This window comes from Pezoporus flaviventris, unplaced genomic scaffold (assembly GCF_033815535.1).
Source record: "Pezoporus flaviventris isolate CSIRO_AGI_PZ_B2104156 unplaced genomic scaffold, CSIRO_AGI_Pfla_v1 ptg000090l, whole genome shotgun sequence".
NCBI classification, from domain to species: Eukaryota; Metazoa; Chordata; class Aves; order Psittaciformes; family Psittacidae; genus Pezoporus; species Pezoporus flaviventris.
In genome coordinates, this window is record NW_026892638.1 from 3,876,011 (window position 1) to 3,891,618 (window position 15,608).

The window sequence follows — 15,608 nt, forward strand, 5'->3', positions numbered from 1 at the left end:
CAAAGATGTTGAACAAGACCAGTCCCAACACCCATCCCTGAGGGACACCACTCGCTACTGGTCTCCAGCTGGACATTGGGCCATTGACCAAAACTCTCCATATGGCCATCCAGCCAGTTCTTTATCCACCAAGTGGTCCACCTATCAAATTGATCTCTCTCCACTTTAGAGACAAGGATGTCACGTGGGACAGTGTCAGACACTTTGCACAAGTCCAGGTAGATGACATCAACTGCTCTACCCCTGTCCATCAGTTCCATAGCCCCATCACAGAAGGCCACCAAATTGGTCAGGCAGGATTTCCCCTTAGTGAAGCCATACTGGCCATCACCAACCACCTTGTTGTTTTTCATGTGCCTTAGCATGCCTTCCAGGAGAATCTGCTCCAAGATTTTGCCAGGCACAGAGGTGAGACTGACTGCTCTGTAGTTCCCTGGGTCATCCCTTTTCCCCTTCTTGAAAATGGGGGTTATATTTCTCTTTTTCCAGTCGTTGGGAACTTCACCTGACTGCCATGATTTTTCAAACATGATGGACAATGGCTTAGGACCTTCATTTGCCAGCTCCTTCAGGACCCGTGGATGGATTTCTTCAGGTCCCATGGACTTGTGTACGTTCAGGTTTTTAAGATGGTCTCAAACCATATCCTCTCTTACAGTGGGCCCAAGGTCTTCATTCTCACAGTCCCTTCGTCTGCCTTCCAAGTCTTGGGTGGTGCGGTCAGAGCATTTGCCAGTGAAGACCAAGGCAAAGAAGTCATTCAGAACCTCAGCCTTCTCCAAATCCTGTGTAGCCAGTTCTGCTAATATCTTCCAGAAGGGGCCTACGTTGTCCCTAGTCTGTTTTTTATTCACTATATAATGTATAATTGATGGTGTTCTCTTAGATAGATGAAAGCAAAATTTTACTATCCTTTTATCCCCTTTCTTTTGTCTGCTTAGTAAATGCTTTAATACAGAACTGTGATGATTTTGCAGATGTTTTTGTGTCGGGCATTTAAGCCTCTGTTTTCAAAGAATGTTTTTTGGTGATGCAGGTCTTCCCCTTAATAGATAGTAGAGCAACATCAACACTGCTCTAGCTCCATGTATTAACCTCTGCAGCATCTGTGCCACCTCCATCCTTTAGCTTGGGGAGGAGTTCTGAACTGAGACAGAAGCTTCTAGGGAGCTTGTGGCACTTTAAGTTCTTCCTTCCTTTTTCATTCCACACCCTTGCCTCCTGCTATACCTCCTTTCAGCTTCCCTCTTTCTCCATGCCCTATAGTACTTGGCATCTACTGCTCTGTTTTTCACACTCCATTGTGCAGCTCTCTTGCCAGCCTAATGACACCACCATGTCATCCTGTCACTTAGCGCTGCAGGGGCAAGGATAGTGGAAGTGGAGGCAAGGCATTTCCTGCTGTGTGCAGATGTATATATGGAAGAGCAGCAGCGTGAGGAGGAGGAATAGTTCTGTGCTGGGACACGAGGGGTACAGGGGAGCACCATCCAGCCTGGCAATAGGCAGAGGAAGGAATGAGCAACTGAAGGAATGGTTTCTGTTACACAGAGAAGCTACGAAGTAGGGAGTGATACAGGGTATATACCAAGCAGGGCAGGCAAATACAGAGTGAGTATGGTCCAGCTGGATGTATTTGGAATCTCAACACAGCTGCACCGGAGAGGAGCCCGCCCTCGTGCTCTGCCTGGGGACAGGGCCTTCAGTGTGCCCTGCTGCCCCTGCCCTGCACTGTGCTGTTTCTTGCCTTCCACACAATGAGTGCCCCAAGGGCTGATCTCTGGTGCTTGTTAGCTGTATACGCCAAGCCTGATGTGACTGAACATTATTCAACACTATTTTTCTCACTGAACACAAAATTTTCCTCCTATTCTTGCCTTTCTTTTAATGATGTAAATAATATCAGACAGTTACAGCTATTGCAGCTGCATGCTGAGTAGGTAGCAAACTATGAGGGGATCAACCATTGCTTCCTGGGTTTCAGGGAGCAAATCATTTCAGGGATCAACCATTGCTTCCTGGGTTTCAAATGTGGGAGTCTGCAGGGCTGAGGCACAGAGAAGCACAGGACAAAGAGAGCAATGCAGCAGGTTGGGAAGCCTACCACATGCTGTCAGCTCCATGGGGTCCTGTGGAAGACTCCTTCTGTGAGCACGGGGGCTGCTTGATGGATGGTTTCATGTGGGCATGAAGATACTGGTGGTGCTGTTCAGCCCTGAAAGGGCTTGCTCGCTCACTCACTTGCTCCTTTTCTCCTGTCCTTTCTAAACACCAGCGATGTAGAGGCTAGAATTTTCTGAACTAAAGGGGAAACAGTGGGATAATGACATCCCAGGGCACACACAATACTGAAAATTGTCGTAGTTGGAAACAGAATGTTTTTTTAAAAAATGAGTTTGGTAAAGTTATCAGGTCTGGGGGTTTGTTAAGACAAGCAGCCTTTTCCAGTAGCCTCAACCCAGGCAGTTTGAGCTCTCCCAATGCTCCTGAACTCTCATAGTGAAATGAAAGAGCAGGTAAGACATTCCTCACTTTGCCAGTTAGAGTCTTCTAGAAACCCAACCTGCCCAGTGTGCAATCAGCATGGCCCTTTTGGTGACACTCTTAGATAAGGAAAAGTGGAAGAGTTAAACTCCTGCCAAGACCAAACCTACAGACCAATGCATCTCCACCTGTTTTGAATTCAATGCCATCAAATACGCTTCCGTTTCCAGGGCTCCTCAAAGGGCAGACTTCAACCAGGATTCTGACAGACTGTTATTTTGCTGAACCTCAGCAAGACTGTGAGGGTGATGAGACACTGGCACAGGTTGCCCAGAGAAGCTGTGGCTGCCCCATCCCTGGAAGTCTTCAAGGCCAGTGGATGGGGCTTTGAGCAACCTGATCTAGCAGAAGGTGCCCCTGTCCGTGCCAGCGGGATTTGGAACGAGATGGCCCCTTCCAACCCAAATCATTCTGTGACTCTGATCTTCAGCTCTGCCCAGGCTCTGTGGACCCCCACCAACGCCGGTCGTTCCGAGCTCGGCCCCCGACCGTTCCTTCCTTTTTGGACCACCTCAGGGCTCGGCCTTTCCCGGGCGCAACCCTACTCCCCTTCCCCCCCGCTTAGGGGGCAGGGTAGGCAGGGTAGCCCGGGCCAATGGCCTACCGCCCGCCGCCGTCCCTCCCCGGACAGGGGGCCACCGCCCTTAAACTGGGGGGCCCGGAGCAGAAGGTCTGCCGTCCTGCGCCGCGCTCCTCGGCCTGCGCGTCATGGGGTGTGAGCGCGGCGCCGCTCTGCTACTGCTGTCTCTCGCCCTGCAGCTGTGCTCGGGCCGCGCCGCCTCGCCCGCTCCCCGAGGTAAGCACCTCTCCGACCCTGCCTCCCTCCCGCTAGCACCCTTGACAGTCCCCTCTCTCATCCAGGACGGCATTGGGTTTGCAGCGCCTTGTCGCCCCAGGAGGAAGCCGTGTGCCGGCAGGGAATGCGGTGGGGAGTCGCCAGCTCCGCCGGCACGTGCACATCTGCAGCCGGAGTTGTCGCGGGCAGCTGGTTTCTGCTGGCCGGCGGGGTGCTGAGAGCAGGCGGGAGCCGCCGGCTGCCCGGGACGCCTTGGCTCGCCCGCAGGGGGGACCCGGAGAAGGTGGTGGTGGTGTTGGTGTAGCCTCCCCATCAGCCATCCCCCTGAAATAAGCAAAAGATGCTCTGGTTTTATAGAGGTGCTGGTAGGTGTGTTGAATATCTGAAGGGCTCTTCTTCCGTTTCAGGTCCTCTCGAGAGGCGAATTAGTGAGCTAGGAAAACTCCTTGGAAAACTACTTCATAAAGTGCGCAAGAAAAATATTACCTTCCAAATCCATAATTACTTTGATAATATCATGCACATAGTAAATCTTTATTTTAGAGCATGCATGAAATGTGTGGTATTGTTACCCAGCAGTAGCTTCTGACTGGAACCAGCTCAGCTACCAAATGCAGCAGTTAGTGTAACTTGATGCGGCTCCGGCAGTCTTAGAAGTGTGCGTTCTTCTCTCTGCGTTTTTAACCCCTCCATTGTCTTACGAAATGATCTTTGATATTTTAATCGGCTACTTCATTCTTTATTTAAGTGAAGCAGATCTAAAAGATAGTCATTCAGATTAATTTACTTGTATTACCGAAAGCTTTTATTAAAGTCCTTCTTGATGTAAAAACATTTCAGAAAATTGTTATATTGAGAAGTAGGGTGTTGCCATACTTAAATACAAACAAACAAAAAACACCAAAAAAAACCAATTGAGGCAGATCTCCAGCTTGTAAGGGGCAGTGGCCTGTGAAAGGTGCCACTTTCAACAACGTAAAGTGTTCACCTTGTTAACAGTCATTAGAAGCCGTTGCAGTGGGGTTAGGGTTTCACTCCAGGTGCCTAAGCCATCATTACTTACCTTGAAAAGTGCTGAACAATGTTAAGTTTACAGTTATTATGGTTAGCTGTGAGCGGAGAAGAACCTTGGAGGGTCTCAAAAAGCTGGTGTGACATGGCAGCAGGATTAAGGGAAAGAAAAGAGTCTTTTATTTTGAACTCCATTCTCTTATGTGCCACTAATTTCACTCCTCCATGCCTCCATCTCTTAGGGTTTTATGTCCTGTTTTTTAGTTCTCATCTGAAGGGATAGCCTTGATGTTTTTGGGCAGATCTCCAGAGCGGTTTGCCACTGTCTCAAGGTGTAGCTGATCCCTCGTTAGCATTTTCACAGGAGGTTGAGCAGCTCCCTTCTAAAAACCACAGGAAGCAGGTGAGGGAAAGAATTCCTGGTCAGTCTCTTGAGTGGGCTCTGTTTAGCCCCCTGGGTATGCATGCTTGTGCTCAGAGGCATGCCCGAGTCTTCACTTTCCCTGCATGGATTGAAAACAGCTGCTTGTGCCTTACAGCACTGGCAGTCCTTTTCTATCCATTTGTTTTAAGTCTAGTGTTCCAGAGAGACAAAGAGAGAAAGATGAGATTCTTCTAAAAATTGAATCTGAAATCCTTGTGAATCTTTTTTTTATCTTGTTCCTTCCAAACAAGCAGTTGTCTCTGTAGAGTCCAAGAGCTGTCTCTCTGACAGCTCTACTGAGGATATAAAATTAGTTTTCATAACCCCATTGCACTTCTGCTAGCCACTTTTGCTAGCATGTGTGTAATTTACACTAAGGATGGATCCATACACGGACTGCATCTACATGCTAGTCAGTAGAAATATGCCAAGAGAGGGCTCCATAACACGGGTGCTGAAGGATCCAGTTGAAGCAATGTGGTTTATAGAACACACCTAGCAAACCAATTTGAGCACTGGTTTCAATATGCAAATTTCGGCAAACGTTTTCCATGAGGTTAGACAGACATTTGCCAGTGTTTAGTCATTACTTTAGTAATACCTCTCCTATATTTTTAAGTGTTCGACTGTAGCAGAAATTAATTAGTCTCACAGAAATTGATATAAAATCTGCCAACAGACCTAGAAGGATTAGATAAAATGTATAGCTATATTTTATTTTGTCTGAGACTTAAATACGGTATTGTGCTGCTCTAGGTGAGAAGATACAGCTCTATTTTATGAATGATTATTACCTGCAAAATGCTGTTGTATATAGTTGTGAGTTGCATTTCAGTCTCTTGCTTGGGCAATTGCTTTGCTCTTTGTACCCTGAACATGATAAAATGCCCAGCCTTTTGCCTCTGCTGTCTGGGTCCCTGTTTTCAGTGGGAGCAGCAGTTGTCCTGGGATGCTGTAAATCTGAACTGACTGAAAAAGAAGTCCTTTGATCAGATCCATCTCAGATACGTGTTTCTTACTTGTTTGACAACAGTATAATAAGTGCATGCAAATCAAGGGCCTGATTCTTATTGTATTGTGTCCTGGAAACTATCCATAGTCATGGAATCCTTAGACCTAATACAAGTGTAGACTTAAGCAATGATCTGTATTTCAATGGTTTCATGAGATGAAGGGGAAAATCTCTTTATTTTTGGGAATTGCATTATCGTCTAGATGAATGGATGCTCCAGAATGAGCAGTGGAAGCAGCGTGATCCCAGGGCCTAATGTAAGGTTATATACCCCGTGGCTGAGTGTAGGTCTGTGTGCTTATGGGGTGGTCCTGGGTGCTCTTTAGTCTCCTCCTGCTTGTAGCATATGGAAACACTGCATTGGTAGGATGACCCCATCATCTTAGTCAATGAAGACAGCTTTGAGGTCATGCTGGGTAGAAAGGACTCCTATCCAAAGTTCCATTGGTTTTTGGCCTGGAAAACTGAAGTGGCACAACCTCAGGCTCCAATCAATATGCTGTCATCTGCTTTTGCTGTCTGACTGGTGTTTAGGGCTCTTCTCCAGTGGCAGCTCTAGAGTATTCTGCTGGTGTGGGAGAAAAATATGGCCCAGCTATGATAGGCCTATGGAATGGCAGTGGTATACTGTGGCTAAATGGGCAATTATATTTAAATAACACTTGTGCATAGTCATTCATCAGACTTTATTGGAAGGGTATAATATATACACTTCTTAAGTAACAGTGGGTTGAAATAGAGATTATCAAAAAACTAGCGGAATAGTTTATTGAGTTTGGAGCCATCATGGATTTGGGAACATCGAGGAAAACCCCAGTTCATGTTTCAGTGCTGTAAGGGGAGGTAGCTGACATATACATGTTTGCATAATGTCATATATATGTCATAATGCTTTTCACTAATTCATTGTGCAGAAATTGCAAGAAAAATTTGAAATGGCTTTTACAGTTCCTTCAAGGTTTGTTCTTTTTTTTTTTTTTGGGGGGGGGGGGGGTGCAGTGTTGTTTTTTTTTGTGTGTGTGTTTTTTTTTGTTTTGGTTTTTTACTTTATCTGTGCCAGAAGGAAAAGATAAGTCTTATTTATATAATACAGCTTCTTAGATGTCAGTGAACTGAGAAGGATCTTATGAACATCATATTGCTTACTTTGCTTTTTAGAATTTTAATTGGTGCACTGTAAATGTCATCAAAATGGTTCTTGGGATAAGTACACTGGAAATCTGAATTTTTTGATGCTGAATCCTCAGATGGGGAGGAGAATCAAAAGAATGCAACTCCCCTGGGCTGAGATAAAAACGGTTTAGTAACTAAGGTATAACACAAATCACTACTGCTACCACCAATAATAATGATGATAAAGGAAATAATAAGGTAACAAGGGAAGAGAATACAACATCTCACCACCCGCTGACCAATAACTTGCCCCACCCTGCCCAACCGAGCACCTAGTCTGATACCTAGTCCAGCCCCGCAGTGAACTAGCCCTTCCGGGTAACTCTTAGTTGCATCCTGGGCATGACATGCTGTGGTATGGAATACTTCTTTGGTCAGTTTGGGTCAGGTGTCCTGTCTCTGCTTCCTCCCCGCTTTTTCCTCCTCCCTGGCAGAACATGAGGCTCAGAAAGTCCTTGGCCAAACTAAACATTTGAGCAGTAACTAAAAACATCAGTGTTATTAGCGCTGTTCCCAGGCCAAAAGTCGAAAAACACAGAGCTGCACCAGCTACTAAGAAGGAGAAAAATGACTGCTACTGCTGAACCCAGGACAAAATGTGAATGCAAGCATCTGATTATGATAGCAGAAATAGGTTAAAAAGCTTTCTGCTGAGGTGCATCCTCAGAAGAGAAAAATTTCATAGCTCTACCTGAAAATACTGAGTGCTGCAGTTTGAAGACTAGATATTTCTATATTAGTAAACTTACCAACAATTCTTGTTTAAAAAAAAAAAAGTTGCTAAAAGATAATCCACTGCAACAAAATCTGTATAATATTTTGACAGACTCCTAGAATAGTTTTCATGGAAGGGCCCCTTGAATATTACCGAGTCCAGACCCCCTGCCATGTGCAGGGACATGTTTCACTAGATAAGGTTGCTTTAAATGTCCCTGCTGATGCCAGAGCGATTGGACTAGCTGATTTTTAAAGATGTTATTAATTTTTGTTTTTGTATTCTTTAGGTAGGACAACTTGGGTTCATTTTAAAATATCCATATGGAAATAGCAAAGAGCGTATAATCTGCAATGGTTGGCTTTAGACTGCATTCTTCTTTGGTCATTTTAATTTTTAAATTGCTGTTGAAACTCGCTTATTTTTCAGTTTTTGATCTTCTTCCGTATTCCAACGAGAGAGTGGTAACAAACTTCTTGCAACAAGCACTTAGTGATCCTATGCTGAATGATGTGTATTTGCTCTCATCGTTCAAACTGCAGCCAAAGAGCACAGCCACTGTATTTGGCCTGTATTCACCAGCTGACAACAGCAAGTATTTTGAATTTACAGTCATGGGACGGATGAATAAAGGTGAGTTGTTTGAAGTATGCATGAAGTATTGTGGGGGGAAAACCACTGTTGGTTCCACAGTTAATGGTGTGTCACGGATGTTGAAAACTGCGTGATTAACCTTTGTGCTTGAGTAATTCCTGTTGCATGCTGTCACCGTTTAGCCCCCACCCCCCCCCCCCACCCCAAGATAAAATTGTTGGTTACATCCTCTCTCACTCCCCTTCACTTTTGTTCGTCTTGCTGGGTGCTGCTCTTTCCTGTCCAGGGGAAGCTGACCTGACCATCACCTGGTATCTCCACTATGCTCTGAGCAATCCTGAGAAGGGAGTTAAAAAAATGTAATATGCAGAAAGGAGTCAGTTCGGGGATTTTTTTGGTGGTTTTTTTTTTTTCATTTGGGTGTTTTTTTCCATTCCCTTTTTTAATTTTCCCCCTTGGGACAATCACTGGTTCTTATTACTCAGGAATGCAAGGGACACACGCACATGCCGCCTCATGCATATGAAGGGCAGGTTTTTGTTCTGCTGACCCTGGAGGTTAGATGTGACTATGCAAGACAAACATTCCTAGCACTTGCAGGATCTTTTGGGTGAATTCAAATGTGTGTTCTCTGCTTACTGAAATTAGTTAATCAGGAATCAGAGTAAGAACTTCAGCAGACTTTTAGATATGGAGAGCTTGCATTGCTCTCTAGACCACACTTAGAATATACTGCAATTTTAAGATCCAGTGAAAAATTAGTGAATTATGCAAATTAGTGTTGTGCTGTTGACTTCACTACTGCCATGATAATTTGCTGCTACAAATGTTGTAAGCAGGTAGCTAAGGACAGTATACTGAGAAACTCTACTGGTAAACTTTAGTTCATACGTAGGAAAATGACTCTGTGTACAGAGGAAAAGCACACCTTTTGCTTGGGAAATGTAGGGGGATGAGTTAGATGTAATGTTGGTAGTTTCATCAGGTCTGCCGAAGTCCTTCTGAGTGTGGGGAATAGGAGCATTTGTCCTGTGTGTGTGTTGGGGGTGGCCACACAGCCTTATCAGTGTCACACATTTCCTAACACTGACTTACCTGATCGGTAAAGAAATGATAGATCACACATACATCCCCTCTCTCACTTCCGCCCTCTCATACGCACAGAATTATGTGTGTAAATTTTATATATAGGTCTGCGTAGGTATACACAGAAATACGTCTATATCCATACAATTGTGAATACATCAAACTCTTCTGACATTCAAAAATACCTGCATAACTGATTGTTAGTGATATGCTTTAACAGACAGAAGAGACATACTGGGGAAGGTTATGTGGTTTCCTTCGGTTTTGTCCTCAGTATGTTAGTGTTGTATTTGAGAAGTGTCTGTAATAGGATGATGCCATATAGATAGGCAACAACATAAAGAAACTTGTCCTGTCAGTGACCAATGTTGAGTTGATGGGAAAGATCTGTAACCTGCCAGTTGTAGAGGTCTCTTTGCCTGCTTATTGCTTCAGTACACCTTGTTGAAGGTGTATGGTAGTTTGTGAGTAGTAGTTGGTATTTACCCAGGTGATTTCTCTGGAAGTGTCATATGTGCTGCTTTATACATACGTCTGCTTTATACAGTAAGTTAAACTACATCCAGGAAATCATTGTGTGAGCTGAGAGTATGAGGTGTGGGGGCTGTTTGTGATCCTGTCAAGATGGGAGATCACCACTTAAGCGCTCATTTGCCATCTTAGCAAAATGCAGGGTCTAAATATCTATAGTTTTGGAAGGGTGTGCATATGCATGGTGTCTTCCCTTATGCACCTAAATCTGATCTAAGTAGTCCAAAGCAGACCTTAGTTATCCTATATTAAGTGCCACATTGACATCTGTGTTCCAAATGGTTTGTTCTGGTTTTGCTGTGGTATATCTGGTAGTAAAATGTTCATAATGCCTAAATGTTTTTAAAGCGCAGGTCTGAATTTCTGGGCAAGTGTTCAGCTTCTTTTGGTTAGACCAATGTACTTTTCAGAGGCAAATAGCATTGGTGGGGTTTTTTTTGAATGATTCTGTTACAGATTAAACAGCAGTAAGTGCTTAACAGTGATGTAACAACAATTCTGTGAAGCAGTTCATATTTACTTGCAGGTTTACTAATTTCATTTAAAATCTGTTTCTTAAATGGTACAGGTGAGCCACTTACTTTAATGAAAGTCAGTGTAGAATATCGCAGCAGCAAACACGTAATGCAGGGGCTTGGATGAGTTAAATCTTATAGAGGCAGAGGCAAAATCTCCCTTTGAAAGCCTACTCTAGTTAACCAGATGGATATTTGGCTCTGCCTGAGGAAGGAATATTTGAGCCACCTTCCAAGCCAGTGCTTATTGTCCTGAAACTATTCTGGCAGGGTACATTATGTCTGCCACCATCTTTTCATTCTTTCTCTAGCTTACAGCTGTGTTTGGTCAATCTGAATGCAGGGCCATGATCCAAAGACCATACTTTCGTATGACCAGGTGTGCATAATATTCACACAAATATAACGCCTGTGAGGTGCTCTATCCTGCCAGATCTTTGAGGTTGCCAAGAAACGCTACCTTTTAGCAAGTTACAAGTAACCTCATGCATCTTTGTGGAAATCTCAGCTCTGGCAGTGTCTTGACATAGACAGCAGTAAAAATATTCCTGATACTGATCACAGCTTCTGGGACATTAGCAAGAGCATAGAATCTAAAGATGGAGACATACCCTGACCTATTTATGCTGGTATAAATCTGAATTCTTTTAATCGTTAGGCTGAACAATTAGAAAAATAGTTGGGAACGTGTACTCAGTAACTCAGAAGGTCACCAACAAACAGAGGTATTGCAGCATCAAAGAAGGTACATTAGTAGCTGAGAGATGGAAAGCTAATTTGTTGAATGAATAGAAATGGGTTGAATTCAGTAGGTGTTATTAGCTCTGAACCTAGTAAGAGTTTTTCCCTTCACTCTATCCACGATTGTAGTTTACCTCATGTTAACACAGGTTATAAACACAGGTATGAAGGTCAGAGTATTTGTGAGCTCTTCCTTGATGCAATAGTAGCAGCCCTCTGGACTTCAAAGAGCCAGTACTTAACTGTTCAGGTGCCCATCATCTGTGTGGCTTGACATCTCAATGCACATAACTTATCATGAGGAAATAAGAGACATACAGGCTAGTGATCAGTGGGATCTTTGAAACAAGGTCTGACTAACAGTGTAGAGCAATTATATACTCTCTAGATGCACTCGGCTTGTTGCTTCTGAAGATACGCGTTAGCAGAGCCTGGGAGAGATTTTGTAGAGAACTAGCTAGTTGGTCTGAGAGATTTAGCTTGCAGATCCTGGGTTACCAATCCAATTTCCTTAGGAAAGAGGCAGTTTTTCAATATTATGCTGCAAGTTTTTGTTTGCTGTTGTGTTTTTCTGAAGGTGAATTTTACGTCATAAAATGAAAATTTGTTGGGTGAATTATCAAGTAGGTCTTTCACTAATGCCTTAAAAATAGTTGAGAAGGGGCTTAGTCATCTCTAGGGGTGGAATATATCTTCTGTGCATTATATTTTGGTTTTACTGTTTGTTGCAGAGAAATGCTGGTTACTGGCTCGGACTCATGCTTCCTTTGGTTTCCTTAATGCTGCATTTGGATACACTGTCAGATAGCCTCACTCAGTGCAATATGAATCACTGAAACTGATTTTTCTAGTTGTACTTTTCTGCTGCAGAGTATTTCTGGGTATCAGATATGTACTTGCCAAAGTGCTGACTGGAAGCTCTCCATTGCACCCTTTACTTTTACCACTTGTATTTTGGCATATTTTGGCCTGTAAAGTGATTTTGGGTAAACCAGTTAGAGAGGCCTGGACAGAGTAGGGAAACACACTCTGCAGGCAGCAGTGCTTTAAAGACGGGGAGTCATGCAAGATTCCTGGTAATCCTGCTCTGAAAGTCAATGTCTCATTTATTATTACTCATTTATTATTACCATTTATATCTGCATATGGAATGCATTTGCAAAAGCTGACATGTGGAAATATACCAGAAGAATTGCAGATTTCCACATGACCTTGCTTGACCAACCTTGGGTTATCAGCTGCCCTCTGATAGTTCATCTGTGTATTTTGTACTAGTGGTGCTGCGCTATCTGAAGAGTGATGGGAGGTTGAATTCAGTGATCTTTAGCAACGTCCAGCTGGCTGATGGGAAACCCCATGCTGTCATCGTATGGCTGAGTGGCCTGCAGCAGGGATCAAGCACCGTAGAGTTGTATCTGGACTGCCTGCAAGTAGGTGCCATTCAGGACCTGCCAAAAGCGTTTTCAGCTCTGTCTCAGATGTTGGCGGTGGTAGAGTTACGCACTTTCCAGGAGAAGCCACAGGTGAGCTGAAAAACTGGGAGCAGGCTGAGCACTTAAAGGGATCACCAGGGATCCTCTGTATCATTGTCTCCTGACCTCAGCCCATGCAGTGGCCAAGCTCTGTACAATGTGCTTCAGTAACCTTAGTATTAACTTGTGAAATAAATATAAGTTCCATATAGAGCAGGTGAAACCTTAGTTTCATTGAACCCTGTAATAATAGTTATGCTGTTTGTTTGAAACACAGTTTTGTAGCTTATTAAAAAAAACAATAATAAATTGCTGCCTGCCTTATTTCAGGCTAAATTTCTTGGGGATTGAACCTTTTGCAAGGATTGAGCTGGTGCAGTAATGGCAGCTCTTCATCAGTTTCTAACAGCTGTTCAGTATGAGCAGCCCTTGGCTGCGTAATGTGGCTTTACGCTTCATGATAAGCCACATGGACTAAAAAGACAAAAGAGGGGGACTTGCATGGTGTAAGGGTCCAGTCCCCATCTGTTTGACTACAATAGCTTTTTTTTTTTCTCTGTCTGAGGTTTGCATAGCTTCCTGTCACCTCCATATCAACAGTCTGAGGTAAACAGTGTCTTCTACAAACAGCTTCCTTTGTTGTTGATGCAACATATGCATTAGAAGGCATAAAGGCATACTGCCCCCAAGGTTGCCCCATTGCTTTGTTTCATTTCGGGCTTGAAAATGATCCTGTTTATATGGAGAACTGCTAAGCTGCCACGTTCTTTACATGAATGTAAACCTGACTGGGAGTGGTGGGGGAAAGATTACTTTGTATTCTATGTCACGGATATAAAAATATGTGAACTTCCTGGTATGTGAGATCATATGAATCAGAACAGTAAAAAAAAATAAAGTTTGAAATAAAACCACAGCTATGTAAAAGTCTGGAAGGCAAAGCTTAGGAATTTTATTACAATTCAGATGGTGATGGGTGGTCCTGAAGGGGATGGTGTAGGAGCCCTGCTCGGGGAAATGGACAACCTCCCCAAAAAAATAATTTACTTTGTCTGATACTTCACACTTTTTCCATTGTCCCAGAATTGTGGACTCTGTTTTTCTTGTGATTCCAGGATGCACTAGATGAGCTGAAGCTGGTAACTGGAGGAACACTTGCCCAAGTGGGGAACCTGCAGGATTGTTTTCTTCAACAAATTGAACCTGTTCCTCAGTACACTGGTAAGGCCTGCAACCAGAAATTTAAATTGTTCCTTAGGATCCCAGTGCAAGAAGCTAATGTGATGAATATTAATAAGGTGGAGAAACTCTAGGGATAAGTAATAACAGTTGTTTGACTGAACTACAGCCATGATAATTTCCTGTAAATGTTTTAGAAATAGCTCAGTTTGGAGAAAAAACAGTCACTGTTGCTGGTGATAAAGCGATGAGGAGTGTTCCTACTGAAGGAGAAGTCTTAATGATTAAAAGAGGCTTTTTAGCCTTATTTAGAAGACAGACTTTTGTGAGCCTGATCTATTGGTGTCGACTTCGTAATATTTTAAGTATTCAAGTTGCAGACAGGAAGCAGTCCTAAGTGTGATACACTGCTACAGGCATAGTGAAAATAGGTAGGTAGAGTAGCAAGACCTGTCAATGTACACTACAATGGCCAGTATTCATATTTTGATCACTGGAGTGTACCTGAGAGGGGAGGAATGGGGTGTGAAGAAGGACACAGGAGACTGCAGAGCATGTTGGTGCTACAGCTGCAGAGCCCATGGGTGCAGGAGGGGAGAGCCATCACGAGGCAACCACTAGCCCTGCTGCAAGTTAGCCAAGGCTTGTGTCACCTGTTGAACTGGAAACCTGCTCCAGAACCAATTCCTTTTCTGCATGTGCTGAGCATTATGGAGACTGAGCAGGGAACAGGGAAGAGAGGAAGGAGCTGAAGCATACTGAGATTTCTGCAGGTCCCCAGGAGGTGGGTGAAAAACCCCCTGTGATGGGCAAGCGTACTCTCTAGCCTCTCAACCCAGTAAACCTGGGGTAGACTGCCCCACCTCTATTCCTTCCTAGTCCTTGTTTATCTGCCATCCTGCTGTGGGTGTGAGGGACAAGAATGGGTTCACGCTGTGTGTGCAGTATGTTAATATGTGACAACTGGGCAGGGGGAGAAGTGAGTGCCAGGTTTGAAATGGGATCACTAAGAAGTTCTCTCTCTCACACCATTTCCTGCCTCGCCTGCTTATATACACCCCCCACCCCAGCACCCCAGCAACCCTGCAGAATTGCTAGTTTTGATTAGAATAGAGTCAAGGTACACAAATTTTATATGAGGGCATCCTGAGTATATTATATGAATGTAAGAGTCAGTGGTGTGCAGCAGTAACAAAATCTGTTTTGCCTTTTAATTATTTAAATCCTCAATTGTATGTGCTTCTGTTTTCTTGCTCGTTAACATGTGTATCTAGGCAAAAAACAGAGTTTTATCAAAAGTCTATCTTTTCCCCCTAAATCGACAGACATTTACACATAGAAAGGAGGGGCAATTCAGTGTTTCCTCCTCTAGAAACTCGCAGCTCTGTGAATGAGGTTTCCAGATTGCAGACTTGCACCTTTCTCATTTATAACTTTTTGCTCATTAATCAATAACACAAATGGCAGCAACACCGAGACATACTGTCTCTCCCTGGCTGCCTCTGCCTGGCTGAGCCTCTCAGATTCAGTTGCTTATTACCTTCAAGTGGAATTAGTATCATATTAATAATAAAACAACTTGCATGAATATATTCAAAGTCTACGTAGTCAAATCCACCAAAGGAAAGTCACAAATGTTCCAACCGCGATATTAACTCAGCTGCATTGCACTTGGTATATGCTTCATGGTGTCCTTTTACAGGAGCAATATATCAGACAACCACAATTTGCCTTCAGCAAGAAAAAGCTGGAATGCAAAAGCTTAGCTGTATAGGGATGTGAGACCTATGTATCTTGGTAAAAGTGTGTGGTTTT

General features: G+C 43.7%; 1 protein-coding gene across 2 annotated transcripts in view; it reads left to right on the forward strand.

Annotated features, from left to right (window-relative positions):
• The first annotated feature begins 3,139 nt into the window (after nucleotides 1-3,139).
• Nucleotides 3,140-15,608, forward strand: part of THBS4 (thrombospondin 4) — a 43,132-nt gene continuing 30,663 nt past the window's right edge. Inside the window, exons 1-4 of one of the 2 annotated variants that reach the window (XM_061475715.1) lie at nucleotides 3,140-3,340; nucleotides 8,105-8,308; nucleotides 12,418-12,665; nucleotides 13,730-13,835. In XM_061475715.1, the coding sequence (XP_061331699.1) occupies nucleotides 3,253-3,340; nucleotides 8,105-8,308; nucleotides 12,418-12,665; nucleotides 13,730-13,835 (646 nt within the window). In that variant the 5' untranslated portion in view covers nucleotides 3,140-3,252. The remainder of the gene's footprint in view (nucleotides 3,341-8,104; nucleotides 8,309-12,417; nucleotides 12,666-13,729; nucleotides 13,836-15,608) is intronic. The other variant, XM_061475713.1, reaches the window with a different exon arrangement.